Below are 16,683 nucleotides of genomic sequence, written 5' to 3'. Positions count from 1 at the left end.
TTTTTTTTACTCTATTTTTACATTGGATGTTTTTTATTTATTTTGTGACTTTCCAAAAATGAAAGAAAAAACAAAAACCCAACTACTATTAATAAAAACATCACAAAATTTATCTCAACCACCAATCACCACGACCAGTACTTGAAAATAAAGAAAAATGCACTACACAATCATACCCGTAAAGATAAATATCATAAAGATAAATAGAGGTGGAGGAGGAAGATATGGAAGTGCAGAAAGAGTTTGTTTTTTAAAAATATTAAAAACGGAATATGAAGCCCAGCCCACATAGCAAACTTAGCCCAACTTATGTATCTCGAGGTCCAGTCCAGAAAAAGTGAAAGTGGAAATATCCTAAAATAAGAAGAGAAGTTTGGATTTAGATAAGGTTATAAAAGAGTATCCTGGAAGTGGTTACTAGCGAAAGCACTCCAATGGCTGCTCCACTGTCGACCGTTGTGGATGTGTATTTCACAGACACCAAAAGAACGAGACTGAGCGGCAGCACCCCTTGTAGGCAAAAAGGCATTAGAAAATGTTTCATACACTGCACCACTTCAAATTCCACTCCAGAAGCTCCTCCCACACCAACTTCAGACAACAACAAGAAGAACACTTCCTTATCCGACCAACTCGCACCCCTTGCCAACAAAACCCTATCCACTGTCACACCAGACCAATCCTATGCCTTTTCGAACTCAAAATCCACTTGGGTCAATCCCACCAAAGCAAAGCGCACTGTGTTATCCTCTGAGAGACAAAAGCGCGCTACTTACTCGCACAGTCCACAGTTGAGAGATTTGAAACGCTTTGCTCACAAACTCAACGAGTGTGGTTCCTCTGAAGATGAATTCTTGCTTTGTTTGGAGGATATTACACGCCCTCTTACTAGAGAACACGTGTTGTTGATACTCAACACCTTGAAGCAATGGCAAAAGACTCATCTTTTTCTGAATTGGATCCAGACCCAGAATTTGCTTCCCATGGAAACCATCTTCTACAATGTCACAATGAAGTCTTTGAGGTTTGGGAAACAGTTTGCGCTGATAGAAGAACTTGCACACCAGATGATCGACACTGGGGTTCCACTGGACAACATCACTTACTCCACCATCATCTCGTGTGCCAAGAAGTGTAGCCTCTTTGACAAGGCTGTGCACTGGTTTGAGAGGATGTACAAGACTGGTTTGATGCCTGATGAGGTAACTTACTCTGCTATTTTAGATGTTTATGCTAGGTTAGGCAAGATTGAAGAGGTGATAAGTTTGTATGAGAGAGGTAGAGCAACTGGGTGGAAGCCTGATCCCATCACATTCTCTGTGTTGGGAAAGATGTTTGGGGAGGCTGGCGACTATGATGGCATTAGATATGTGTTTCAGGAGATGGAGTCTGTTAGGGTGCAGCCTAATTTGGTTGTGTATAACACCTTGCTAGAGGCACTGGGAAAGGCTGGCAAGCCAGGGTTCGCAAGGGGTCTGTTTGAAGAAATGATTGAGTCAGGGATTGTGCCGAACGAGAAGACACTGACGGCAGTTATTAAGATATATGGAAAGGCCAGGTGGTCTAGAGATGCTTTGGAGTTGTGGCAACGAATGAAGGAAAATGGCTGGCCTATGGATTTTATCTTGTATAATACGTTGCTGAACATGTGTGCAGATGTTGGACTGGTGGAGGAAGCTGAAATTTTGTTCAGGGACATGAAGCAGTCTGCACATTGCCAGCCAGACAGTTGGAGTTACACGGCAATGCTCAACATATACGGGAGTCAAGGAGATGTCGACAAGGCAATGAAATTGTTTGAAGAGATGTGCAAATCGGGTGTTGAACTCAATGTGATGGGGTTTACTTGTTTGATTCAGTGCTTGGGAAGGGCTATGGAATTTGATGGATTGGTAAGAGTTTTTGATTCTTCAGTTGAGAGAGGAATTAAGCCAGATGATAGGCTATGTGGTTGCTTGCTATCTGTTGTGTCTCTCTCTCAGGGTAGCAAGGATGAGGGAAAAGTCCTTGCTTGTTTGCAGCAAGCTAACCCAAAATTGGTTGCCTTTATTCAATTGATTGAAGATGAAAAAACTAGTTTTGAGACTGTCAAGGAAGAGTTCAAGAGAATCATGAACAGCGCAGTGGTTGAAGTGAGAAGACCTTTCTGTAACTGCTTGATTGACATATGTAGAAACAAAGATCTTCTAGAGAGAGCACACGAGCTACTCTACTTGGGAACCTTGTATGGATTATACCCAAGTTTACACCACAAAACTTCTGAGCAATGGTGCTTGGACGTTAGATCATTATCAGTTGGTGCAGCTCTAACTGCACTTGAAGAGTGGATGTGGACACTCACCAAAATTGTTAAGCGGGAGGAGACACTACCAGAGTTATTCCTTGCCCAAACTGGTACTGGTGCTCATAAGTTTGCCCAAGGACTCAATATTTCTTTTGCCTCTCATTTGAGGAAGCTAGCTGTTCCATTTACGCAGAGTCAGGAAAAAATTGGCTGTTTCACTGCAACTAGAGAGGATTTAGTCTCTTGGGTGCAATCAAACTCTACGGCAGCTGCTACAGCTACATAGATGATGGTAGCTCAAGTGACATTCACGTTGTACGATATGGCTAAAACATAATAGTATAATGATACTCGCAGATCTACTTATCACTTGCAAGGCCAAGATATGAAGTCTTGAAGCCAGAGATGGGATGTATAATCTTCCGTTCATTTCTTACAATGTAAACACATCCTGAAATTTACTGTTCTTTTTTGTTTCCCTTCATTTTATATAAACCACCTTCAAGTTTGGGGGAGAGGCTGGATGCATGCTGCCTTGAATAAGTCATTATGAAAATTGGCTAGACTCCTATCTCCCTTGCTAAATTGCACTCATTACTAATAAATTGAGATAATCTGTAGTGATATTTTCATTGTACGAGATTTTAGTCATTACAATTATTTAGTTATTTATAAAAAAATGTTAATCTTTAAAAGTTATGGATGGATGAGATGTATTCGCTGTCAAATCCTCTGATAAGAGTAAAATTGTTATGATTCGATGTCAAGGAGTCTCCTAAGTAAAACAGAGAGGAAAGAAAGGAATACTTCTTACCTAATTCTTTACCGAAGACTCCTACAACAACTTTCTAAAAATTGGACACGCCACTTCAACATTCATGTGGTAAATAAAATATGCTAAATATAATTAACCTGTCTTCACTCTTCTATATCTTTCTTTCCCATGTAATGCTTCACACACCCCTCGTTGTACATTTCATTGACCTTGTCTTGAGCTTCCTGATTGGACCCTTTGATGGACTGTAGAGATTAGAGAAATAGTTGCTGGATTTCTAACACTACTATCATGCTCCCCCATGCGAGTGTATACATGGGTATTTCACAAATTTGCTTCACAACTTACCCAAAATTTCTCTCGAATTACTTCTCATCTATATATTTAATTTTAATCACTTATCTCTATTCATACTGGTTTAACAGATGTTAGAAGCAATTGGATTTTTCGTCACTAATTTTCGTGTGGCCATTTTCACTCTGCATTGTGTAATGCAATGCACTGGTCTCTAATTCGGAATAATCATTTTAATTCTCAATGGTGGAAATCCACTCTCCGTTACAGATCGTCATTTCTGTCGAGTTCAATCAATACAATTGTATCCCCACCCCACCCATTTATTTACACCCATTTCTTGGCTGTGGAAGTAAACAAAAGAAATGAAAAATTAAAACTAACAGAAGGGGTCTTGGCTATGCAAAATTTCTATAATTTATCATCTCTACAGCTGCAAAAAAAGGGAGGGTGATATAATAGAGCTGAGGATGGAAAAAGAAGCAGTAGTTTCGCTTCGTTTTCATTTTGAACTCATCAATAGAATTCACAAGGCCCATCTGCAATGATGCCTGTTCTTAGCTCATACCAAATTGCATTTAGCTTTCTTTAATTTTGAACAGAGCTATAGGGGTAGCTTTTTGCCAGTAAAATCTGAGATTCCTCAGTAGATAATGTTTAATTTTGCAAGATCGCGAAAAACACACCCAGACCCATGAAAAATGGACCGGCTTTGAAACTCCAGCACTGGCTTCATGGCACACTCGGGTGCAAAAATGTTATCACATGTATAAGCCAACAAGTTGAAGGTCTCACTGTCTCACGGATATTTTCCTGACGATTTCCAGATTCTCCCTTCAAGTGATATCACCATGACAGTAACATCATCGTGATACTTCCTCCGATCTCCTTGTGGTATATCAAGCAATTCATGAAAATCCATTCCTGGCACAAATCAATCCAAAATAACCTATAAATGCGGTTTGTGTGTGTATATAATAGTAGGCAAGTCAAAAGTTTCTACTAGAAATGAAATTAACATATTCCTTGCATCAACCATTTTCTTGTGTTAGCCTCATTTCTTGATTAATCTCCAACCCAGGTTGTAAAATGAAAAAGACCCCCACTAGCATCAAACATATTTCAAAATCAGTTTTCACCAAATACAAGAACCTAACAAACGCAGAAAAAATATACCAGACAGACACGATAATTTCCTGAATTTAAAGTTGTTACCTCACCCTAACTCTCGAAGCATATGATCGGCATATTTAAAGCAGAACGATGAATCAGGGTATTCACTAAAATAGTCCTTTCTGAAATTGGCTTTATCAAACTCAAGTCCACAGAAGTGATGGGGTTTTAATGAAAGTATATTATATGAATATGAAATAACTGCCACCTTTCTAAAGAATGACAATTACGAAGTAGATCTTGTGCAAAAGCTACGAACTAATAAAGCAGTGGACAAGACGTTCTAGAGAGAAAAAAAATATAATCTACCTCCCACTAAGACAACACATTTCTCTGAGGAACATAACATTTTAATAGAAAAGCTTGAGAACAAGATGTAAGAAAAAACTATTAATTAATACCAACACCAAATATCAGTAGGGGTTCAAATCATTCAAAATGTACACACTGCAAGGCTTGCTATTTTACTATTAAAATTTGTCATCAGTTCGTTCTTCAAACAAAATATAGTTAAAATATATCTTTAAATAGAGACATGAGTTCATATACAACAAACCAACCAGAAGTTTAATCTTTAAAATTTAGCATGACCATACAGGACATTGCAAAAAGCTTTTAATTTATATATGAAAAAAAAAAGATTTACTAATTAATATTTCACAATTGTGTCACTCAGCAAATTGCACATATTGAACAAGACTGCAAAACAAGAAAGATACAGAAGGTCAGAAGATTCATTTACCAGCTTTCTTAGCTGCACGGAGAAGCACCTCTTCTATTAAATGTTGGGCTGGATCTCCTTCGGGAAACTTTTCCATGAAGCTCTCAACATGAGAAACCACTTCTTCATTGTTTAGATATTGATATAAACCATCAGATGAGAGGATCAGGAACTGATCTCTCTGGCATAATCTATGGTGACGTAGTGAAGGAGAGCAGGAAATATACGGAGCAGTGCCAATATATTCATTTCGAAACATCTCTAGTACTGCATCATTCAGCTTGGGCTATGGAAAAAATCAATCCATACAGTCATGTCAGAATACATTTATATCAAATATGAGAAGTATGCAGCAACCCTAAATAAGATAGAACAAGAAGACTTATAATTTAGCATGTAGATGAGTATCAACATGTGCAGCAGTATCATAAGCACAGCAAATGTGGGTTTCATTACAACAATTGGTTACCAACAAGTGGCTTTATTAAGCAACATGGTCTAGTGTTTAAAGCTTCTCATTCTATCAATTAGGAGTATATTGTGAGACTTGATTCTATATGAGTGTTGGGTATTTTAGAAAAAAATCCCTTTTAATTTTTGTAACTTCCTTGGCTTAGAAAGAAAAAGAAAGCGATCAATTCTCCTAAGACATAAATTCCAACGCACTATAGATTATAGGACACTACAATTTACATCCTATAGAATTCATAAAGAGTCACAAACTTACATAATTTAAAGAAAAAAATTGAAAATATCTGATTTAACATGATAAGTGTTGCAAAATTTGCTATTTCATTTTTGGTTAAGTATTTGACATTGAGATAGATACTTCTATTCTTCACAATAACTATTTGATGAAAATGTTCGGCATACCAAAAATTTACAATAAAAACATAAAAAGATCATGACCAATAAGATGTTTGTGCTTGTGAATATGAAGAGTTAAAAGCACACGTTAGAGTATCTATGGATACAAATATGTTCATGGCTTCAAGCATCTATTTATCTGTGTATATGTGTCGTATGAAGTGACAGCATAACGGGTGAGGTATTCTTGAACATCTATATATAAATAAAAATATGGCTCGTCTCATAGGAGCACGGTCTCACCTAATACACTTCCTAAGCACGCAAACACATCCGTTACCTAAACAAAGAATTCTACCAAGGTAGATGAATAATAAATCTTCATTTGCATTAAAATAAATAATAATTACAGTAAAACATCACTCCGTCCACGATGCACGAACTATGAAAAAAACAGCATATATTATTTTCCCTCTGATGGAAGTAGAAAATGGTCTAGAAGCACACATAAAACTTTGTATTAATAAAACAAAGTATTTTAAAAATCACCTGTTTCAAAAATCCAGCCCCAAATGCTCTGGTGACCTTCAGGCGACCTTTAACTCTATCATTGACTATACATTGGGTATCATCAGGATGCTCGTTTTTAATCCTAATGATTTCCTGCAAAATAACAAGCACCAATTTTCAGACAACTCTTAATCATATCACAAAATGACTGAAGAAAAAGGGGGGGAAATACCAATAAGTACAACCACTAATAAAAGTATACCTTTAGTATGTTCAACTATAACACGAAGACAAAAAATCAAACTTCGTGAAAATATAATAATTACTTAATACTTACTTCTTCAATGCTGGTGCTATGGTCCGTAGAGAGCTGTAATGCCACCAACCTCATTTGTTGAGCATTTGCATTTTGACCCAAACCCAATGACTCCTCAACTATGCTCTCGGCACCGGACTCAACACCTCCCTTGCTTACCGATTCAACACTAGAATCAATATCCTTGGGTTCATAGTGTGCAACAATAGCCCTACTATCCCCAACATTCATCACATACACATCCTCATCCCTCATCAACACAACCAACAAACACGAACCCATCAAAGCAAGCTCCGGATTCGTATCAAGAAGCTTATCCGTCATATCCAAATACGCAACCTCCGAGGCTTGAAGTGCCCGAGACAACGCACTCAAAACAAGTCCATGATCCACAGGACCTACCTTCCGCTTCCTCCCAGAGGGCTTCTCCTTTTCCTTCTCCTCATTACCCAAATTCCACCCCCTCCCTTCACCCTCCTTCTGCTTCGACAACCCCTGCTTCAACTTCGACAGCAACAGCCACCTCCTACTCACAGCAGACCCCGCATTGGCGTTGTTAACGCTCAACGCATCGTCCACGGAAAACGCGAACCTATCCGAACCAGAAAGGTCGAGTCCGTCCTCAGCCAGAAGCTCCCACAGTTTACGCCGTTTACTCTCCGTTCCTTCCACCACGGGATTACTCTCTTGCGGCAACGACTGTTCGTCTTCCAGCTCCCAGAACAAACCTTGAAGCTCGCTGTGAACGGCACGGTAGAGGTGCCCCATCAGAAACTCCGGCGCGTCGGGGCCGTTGAAACCATCGTAAATCCCAACATACAACCAGCCCTGCTCCTCCGACACCACCACGTGGACGCGATCCTCCCCGGCCTTCCCCAAAGCCCACTGCACATTGCCCTCACCACCCCTCGCCTCCGCCGCCGCCTCCTTCTTCTCCGGCACCGGCACCACCCACGGTCGCTTCATCTCCAACGGGTTCCGATTGAACGCCTTCCGGAATCCCGAAATCACCTTCTTCTTCCTGCTCTTCTTACCGTAGAGCCCGCTGAGCGGCGCGGAGAAAGGAACCTCGCCGCCGCCGCCGCCTTCGAGCGCTGGAAGAGGACCGGAGACGGCGTTGGCTTCAATTGGACCGGAGAGGAAGAAGCCGCTGACCTGGAAGGGCTCGCCGCCTCGGGGAACGGGCTGGAGCGGGAGCGCGCTAAACGACGCGGTGCTTTCGAAGCCATTGACGATATTGCCCTTGGTGGTAGCTCCGCCGCAATCGAGGGAGTCTTCGTCAAAGTGAATGACGGTGGTGGGGAGAGAGCTGTTAGCGCTGACGGAGGCTCCGGAAATGGCTTTGAAGCCAGTTTCATGGGATTCGGGTCGGGTTCGGGGATCGTGAGTGGGAGAGAAGCGGAGGGAGGCGGAGGGGCTGAGGAAGCGATCGGAGTGGGTAGGTGAGAGGAAGCGAGCGGAGGATCTGACGTAGCAGAAGGAGTGTCCTAGGGTTTCGTCCAATGGGTCGGTGGCCGTGAATATGACATCCTGGTGGCACGGTTGGTTCCTCCCGTAGCACCAACAGAGGCTTGAAACTCCATTTCCCATCACATTTCACTTCTCTTCACCTCAACTCTTTCTTCTTGTTTCCCCACCCTCCCCCCACTCCCACACCCTCAAATCAATTACAATAAAGACACACCCAACAAACACCTACTTATTTTAACAATTCATTTTGTTTTTTCTTCTGTTTCCGTCTCAAGTTGTTGCCTTGGGTCTCATGTGAGTTGACGGTTATGTCTCAAAAACATCTTATATATAACCTCCCTCACACCTACCATGCCACCTTACTAATATCTTTTTCTATTTCCTTCTTACCCTTATCATCCTTTTTTACTCTTTTCCTCACTCTCTCTCCCTCTCTCAAACACCGTTAAACACTTCAAACGGAACATTCAACACACTACAAAAATACTAGTCAAACCTTTTATACATTATTTCATTATTATAATTACAAATTGCTGTATTTTCTCTTAGTAGAAGGTGCTTCTATTTTTTAATTTCGATGGTTAACAAAAGTGAGATTTTATTTCATCATTATTACTGAGAGTGGTTACCTAAAACCAAAGTTCAAACTGAATAAAAGAAACGTTAGATGACGGTGGAAGCGGTGTTTGCGTGGTGCTCTTAATATGTTAGTTTTGGGGATTGGGTGGGAAAATTTTCAAGGTAAGATTCAAATCAGATTAAGGTCCATTTTTAAGCCCAACCACTTCATTTTCGGTGCTTTTAGTTAACTAAAACATTTGTAAGATACAAAAAAAAATCTAAATCTTTAATACCTGATTATAATGTTCAATTTTTTTTTTAATTATTGTATTACTTATACTATTCAATTTCTATTTTAATATAATATCTCACCTTTGAGTTCAAAATCAAGACTTTTAAATTAATTAATTGAAAAAAATAATAATAATTATCTTAGAGTATGTGTATATTCACCAAAGGAATATATTATTTTACATTTAACTGTATTGAAGTAACTTATTTCTTAAAAATTATCTAAATTTTATTCTTTTTAATTAAATATTAACTTGCCAACAAATTTTAGTAAAAAGTTGGGTTTTATACACTGTCGACGTAATTTTTTATATCATTAGTTAATTTTAAATAACTTTGATCATAATTTTTTAATTAGTTGTTACACAAAATAATAATTTTATAATCTATAACTATATAAAGGAATTATTCCCTACATATTTTTTATTTCTATATTACTTTAACTATATTTAAAGTTAAGAAAATTATAACAATATATAGAGAATATATTTAATATTTTTATTCTACTCTTAATTATATTTTAAAATATATAAAAAGTGATTATTATTTCATTATTTCATAATTTCATAATTAAAAAAAGTAACAATAAAAATAAAAGTACTTATTTAAAAAGGAACAGTACTCAACTTAAGTTACATCACAAAAAAAAAGTACTTCTGATTTATATTAATTTACATTTAAGGTCTTTTTACACATTAAGAAATTATTGTTTTAAGATGAAAATATTTATTTAACACGAATACTTTAACTTTCTCTCTTTGATTTTATACATACTTTGTTAAATATTCTAAGATAATGCAGATGTACTTATGAAAACCTCAATTAACATAAAAAAATTAATACTAAAAGTCTCAATCAAAGTAATTAAATTGAAAGGAATGACAAGTATAACTTAATTAAGATAACTTTTAAACATGATTATTGTTGTATGCCAAAAAAAGCAAATGCATTTTCACAAACATTTTATTCTCATCCTCAGTATAAATTGTTCATTTGCTCATCACATCAGTTACAATTACAAAATCTTATAAAATCGGTTCAAAACAATTTCATTCATTTTTCTTACTTTCTACTCATTTTTTCTACATTCAAAAAACTTTGTTTCTATTTTATTTTATTTTCCACCTCACTCACATTCAAACAAAACATAAAAAAAGAGAAAAAAACATATATTTTTATGGTATGTATTATTAGTCTTATTTTAAAATTAAATTCCATGCCATGAAAACAAGACGTTGATTTCAATTCAAAAATAATCTCAATAATTTCAAAAATATTATTATCTATAAACTTTACCCAAATGTTGGCATTGTATAAACTGATGGAACCAAGAAGCACAAGTTCCAAAATAAACGAAAGAAAAAAAAAATGAGATATCTACATCACAGAGTCGCTATGGAAAATAACTGTGTCATACGAAAAAAATAAGATAATAGAAAAAGTTTATTAAAAAGAAATGATTTGCAATTTGATATAAAAAAAATGTCTTAATCCTTATGAGTTGATTATAAAAGTGAAAATAGATGTGTTTACACATCCCTTTCATATTGCAACGACAAATTTGTGATGCCGTATCGATAATGCAACATTTAGAAATAAAATATATAGACATATGATGAACTCATTGTTTGACCTATTGAATATTTAAACATCTGAAAGGTAGACTCAATTTATTCAATATTACACTCCAATACATATAAGACAATTTCTTCTCCTCATTTAACGTGTTCAATTTAAAACAATTTGACTATTTTCATATTTTTTATTTTTCAGGAAATTGTTTTCAGACCTTATGCATGATTCAAACCTTCTTATAACTTTTTATTTATTTATTTTTTATTATTATACGTTGCGTCCTTGATGACTTAAACTTGGCAATTAATCACGGTGGAACACGTTTTGCAGTTGTTGTTGATGAAGTTTTGTCATGTCCAGAGTTGTAAATTATTGAAGAACGTTAACATTAGCAAAAATCAAAGATGAATACACTAAAATGCAACATGCAAATTGATTTACGAAGAAATTACGTTGAATCGGTTATGAAGGGGTTTTTATATTATTTTTGTTGGTACCAAAAGACATGTATTTGTTTTGAACATTTGTCGTCATTTTCTTTCAAATGTTTATAGAATAGAAAATAAATTGAATGTTGAACAAGGGGACAAGCAGATTCAAAATTGAAATGGTACAATTTCATTAAAATATATTTGCACGACAAGGGATTGACCAAACTGAATAATTGAATCACCAAATTTGTTATTCAACATCTACTACTGAATTGGTAAACTTGATCCTTAGAAAACAACATTAAAAAGATAGAATAACAATTATTAAGAAATTGTCAATATGGGATCTTCTGGTTTGATGATGAGTAATAATCAATCAACAAACTCTTTCATTATAAATAAGGAATTGAAATAAAATAAATGAGAAGAAAAAAAAGTAAAAAATATAAGGAGAAATATTTCTTCTATTTTTTTTTTACTGAAATCAAAGCAAGGAATCTAAATATATACCTGGAATACACTTATTCTAGACATAATTAAAGAGATATAATATAAAATAAAAACTAATACAAAATATAATAAAAAAGACAAAATAAATATAAGTAAAAAATCAACTAAAAAATATAAAAAATAAAATTAATATTAACTTTTTTTTCTATCTTTATTATCTTGTTAGAATAGCTTTTTATATTATATTAATGAAAATATTAAACTTAATTCAATCTTAACAAATAAACTATATAAATTATAAAATATTTTTATCTTTATTACACATAATATATTCAATAATAATGTGATAATACTAAAAAATTAAATCAAGAATCAATATAATACTACCTAAACAGTCATGTCATTAAATACTCAATTAACACAACTTATTTTTCCTTTTTATCTCTTTTTCATCTAAAAGTGCACGTATGATATATGATTTTTATTTGTTTTTTGTATAAATTGATCAAAGTAGCAAACACTGTGGCAATGACGTGAAGCGAAATTCGACTTTTGTTTCCCAACTTGAGAGGTCGACAAAGGTGTTGTTATCTATCTCCTTCAAATTTGGAACAATGTTTTTTATATGGGTGTAAGGTTTAATATATAACTTGACACACTTATATAGTATTAATTATTGATATTCAAATACCGGAATAGTGAAATAAACTATAGCTGTTTTCAATTTTTGGTTGTTAATAATATATCTAAATCAAACATAAAAAGTATGTGATGTTCAGTTTGATTTAGTTTAAAAGAAAAAAAAAATCGAATCAAACCCAACCTAACCAAATTGATACGTTTGGTTTAATCTTTTACGATTTTTAACTTTAATTTTAATTTTTCTTTTATTAAAGATTTTTTTTAAAATTAAAATATAATAAAAAAAAGTATTTTACTCAAAAATTAATAAATATATTAAATGATAAACCAATAAACTAATAAATTCATAATACTAAATATTCAATATTACTAAAAGTTAAAATTTTATATTCCTATACTCTAAAATATCAACAATTACGAAAAATAATTTAATATCCACTTAAAAAACATAAGATTTTGTGCATAAATTTGATCAAGTCCTACAGATTTAAAATAATCAATAGAATAAAAAAATTTAATAAAAAATATCCAAATTTATTAAATACTTAAAAATTAATTAAGTCTATTTTATTCAAATAAACAACAGAATTCATTTTGACAATCTTTTCATCGATTCTAAATACGATTTTTTTAAATTTAAATAATTTTTGGTATAATTATTTTTGAGCAATTTAATGTAATTAAGATGCGTGTAAAATTAATTTCAAGTCGAATTTTTTTAATTTAATCAAAATATGAGTTATATTGAGAGACCTCGACATACTAAGAATTCAATTTTTTTATAGAAAAAAAATAAAGAGATAAAATACTTTAGTAATATTTTTAATGATTTTTTGTTTTATATAATTTTAAAATAGATAAAATATTAAATTTTGTCGAAATTAATTTTAAATAATTGAATGGAATTACAGTGTAGTTCTTAGGTAAGTAAAGTTAAAGCATATTAGTTTTTATATATTTGATTACTTTTATTTTTGAAATGAAGAATATTTCCATACGTTGTTAATGGATGAATGATTATAATTAGATATTGTTAAAAATAAAAAAAAACTGCCCCAACGTTTGATAATTATTATTAAAATAAAAAAAAAGGGGAGACATGATGAGAAACATGGAGGGCGGTGATTGAATGGGGATGAGAGAGTGAGGGATTAGTCAAAAGTTGGACTCTGAACCCTTTTTGTCTCAATCCTAATTTGATTTGGTTTCATCTTATCTTTTATCTTTTGTTTTTGTTTGGTAATGTATCTTAATAATTTACTAATTATTATAGAAAGTCGTGGGCATAGCTTTTTCACTTGGTCAAACAATAATCCACTTTAAACCAATTATTATTAATTAATTCACACAATAATCAAATGTTAATCAGTAGTAGTACTTTCTGATGTCTTCAATATATAACTAGTGATGTAGTACTTTATATTGTTTTTAATATAATACATTTTTAACGTAAATAATTCGATTTATGTCGTCGAATTTTTAAAACAATGTTATTAATAATTCGATTTAAAATAAATCAAGTAAGCCATCATTATAAAAAAATTGAAAATAAGAAAAGTTTACAAAATATAAACTAAAAGGATGAAAACCTAAATCAAGAAAATAACTTACAAATTTACCAAATGAGCAAACCAAACTCTACCGAATAATTTTGTATACTTGTGCTTCTATTTACAACCAAAAGAACAACCCATATATGATATAAAATTAGAGGAATAATTTAGAATGAAAAAACAATAGATTTTATGAATCTTCAATAATACAAAAATTTATGAAGCTTCGTAAATGAAAGTGAAATGAGTGTTAAAATGTTGAAGTGAAAATAAACACAGTCACATTAACACAAAAACAATTCATTCTTACATTTATCCTTCAACACACAATTTGTCTAACTTAAGAAGAAAAAAAAAACCTTCATATTTGACATTTATTACTAAAAACACAAAAAAACAAACACATTCTTAATCCATAAAACTCATCATTTGAGCTTCCTCCATGACATATATAACCCATAAAACTTAGCAACCAAAGCAGTCTGAACATTAAGAAACGCATAGAACCCACTAATAAACTCCCTCATACTCCTACAGAAAATACCTCCACAAGTAGCAAGATTCTTATATCTCCGAGCAACATCAATGTTAATTTTAACCTAGTTTGGTGAAAAGAACTCTCATCTAACAGGAAGAGGACGAATAACTTTACCAGTACGAGTATTAATACAAAAAAAATTAATGACATTGAAATCCAACATATCATTTTTCGTTGAAGCTTTAGACGAATTTCCCATAAGACAAGTTAAATCTTTAATTACCGATATAGCCTTAGAAACATCAATTTTATCTTGAAATCTAACATAATTCCTTATACGCCATATCATCCAAATAGAAAAAGTTATCACAACAAGCTTAAGCAATTTAACCAAATGACTACCATCACTCTTAACAAAAGAGAGAAAATCATCCTTATTAGAAAATTGAGGAGTAGAAAAAATTTGTCGAATCCAACTCCAAATACGCAAAGTAGTAGAACATTCAAAAAATAAATGTTAAATAGATTACTCATGTTTTACACAAATAAAACATATATGCAAACCATTATACTAAATATGTTGATTTGTAGGTCCCATGAAAAACTTTTCAGAATACTAAAGTTTTGGAAGGCGAAATAGATAAAGACCAAATAAATTTACTCCAATTACAAGGAACTCGTGGTTCCAAGAAAAAAGTCATAGCCGATTTAAGAGTGAAACAGCCAGACTTATCTAGAATCCAATTAGGAATATCCTATTCCTCCATAATTATGATATGATCAAACAAATGAGGCATTTGCTTTAAGACAAAAGAATATTTCAATCACAACCAATCTAAAAATGAAAGATTATATCTCAAATAGCAGTACCATAAGATAACTCTGCAATATTTATTAAAAAAAATAATAAAACAACATTTATCATTCAAAAAATTAATAAAAGTATGTAACAACACCGTACCAAGATTCCAATAAGTATTATCATTTTTAATTTATAATTTAAAAGTAACGGTTCAACTGGAATTTAAAAGTATTGAAAGTAAGACTATATGAAACATGTTTCGTAATAATTGAACAATGTTTCATAATTGTTTACAACATTTTGAAACAAAAAAAAAGAAAAGATTTAGTGTCCTATGTCTATAATTTATAAGATAAAAACTATTTATCCGAACTGAAAAAAAAAATATTTTAAAAGTTATTAAAAGTTGAAGATGTGAAGGTGCGTGGTATGGTTGAAAAAAAGAGAAGATTACATGGTTTGACTTGGTTCCCCAATGTCAAGTTCCGTGCCGTCGAGGATTGGAGTTCCAAACTATGATATTATCTACCACTGATTTTGCGCCAACCCCCAAACATATTTTTTAAATAAATAGTTATAATCATATTCACACAACTTTAATTTCATTTCAAAATAAAAAGATATATATTTCAAATAGTCATATATCACTTACTAATTGAGATTAAAGTACATTTTTTTTTTTAATTTTCCAAAATATTTTTTAAAAACAAAATCACGTGTGAATCTGTTGGTGTGGAAGGGACTTGATTTTAGAATTTGTACAGATGACTAATATGGTAATAGCATAATCAGTGTTGATTTGCTTATTTCTTGACGTTCCAAAATAGACAAGACGTGCTTACCGAAAAAGAAAGTAGACAAGATGAATGAATGAGTGATGGTGTATGACATAGCTTTCAAAATAGACTTACAATGTACCAAATCCAATGACAATCATTATAGATGCAAAGTTAATTGAAATTTCAAACAAATACTCCTCCCATAATTAGGGTTTATCAGGTTTTTAAAAAGTTACAAGTTTAAGTCCTGTAAATATATAAAAATTAAATTTGATCTTTGATGTTATACCACAATAAAAGAATCCTACATTGAAAAACTGCTATATTTGTTTTTTTTTCGATAGTAAAATCACTTAAAAAAAAGTTATATAAAAACTAGAATGTACAATTTTTCTTGTCTAAAAGACTAAGCTTAAAATGGGAACACTTATAAAGCCTATTTGAATAGTTTAGCCCTAAGGTAATCTATACTTTTAAAAAAGTTAATTACATAAATGGTTAAAATCAAATATTTATTAAAATAACTAAAATATAATTATGAATCATTTAAATATTTAACATGTATCAAAAAAGGGCTTGTAACCAAAAAACTATTCTCTCGAAAATCACTCACAGATTCATTATTGCGTAGTGAGTAGCTCGGATTTGTAGGTTTGTGGATTTTCAATCTGCAATGATATATATGTTCTGACTTTTAACATAAAATCAACATATGATTTTTAACAAAACTTTATACTTTTCAGTAAAAAATTACAGATTAACTAAAGTTAT

General features: G+C 32.8%; 2 protein-coding genes across 2 annotated transcripts; one reads left to right on the top strand and one right to left on the bottom strand.

Annotated features, from left to right (window-relative positions):
• The first annotated feature begins 380 nt into the window (after positions 1-380).
• LOC137808174 (pentatricopeptide (PPR) repeat-containing protein) lies at positions 381-2,921 on the top strand. Its single transcript, XM_068609150.1, has one exon. The coding sequence runs from the start codon at positions 435-437 to the stop codon at positions 2,568-2,570; it is 2,136 nt and encodes a 711-aa protein (XP_068465251.1). The 5' UTR covers positions 381-434; the 3' UTR covers positions 2,571-2,921.
• Positions 2,922-3,561: 640 nt separating this feature from the next.
• PLL1 (poltergeist like 1) lies at positions 3,562-8,694 on the bottom strand. Its single transcript, XM_068609152.2, has 4 exons — positions 6,902-8,694; positions 6,604-6,717; positions 5,269-5,533; positions 3,562-4,277 (listed from the first exon to the last, which is right to left on the bottom strand). The coding sequence occupies exons 1-4, from the start codon at positions 8,468-8,470 to the stop codon at positions 4,153-4,155; spliced, it is 2,073 nt and encodes a 690-aa protein (XP_068465253.1). The 5' UTR covers positions 8,471-8,694; the 3' UTR covers positions 3,562-4,152.
• Between the last annotated feature and the right edge of the window lie 7,989 nt (positions 8,695-16,683).

This window comes from Phaseolus vulgaris, chromosome 3 (assembly GCF_051622355.1).
Source record: "Phaseolus vulgaris cultivar YP4 chromosome 3, ASM5162235v1, whole genome shotgun sequence".
NCBI classification, from domain to species: Eukaryota; Viridiplantae; Streptophyta; class Magnoliopsida; order Fabales; family Fabaceae; genus Phaseolus; species Phaseolus vulgaris.
Note: the sequence above shows the minus strand (reverse complement) of the source record. Positions and strands in the feature narration are given on the sequence as shown.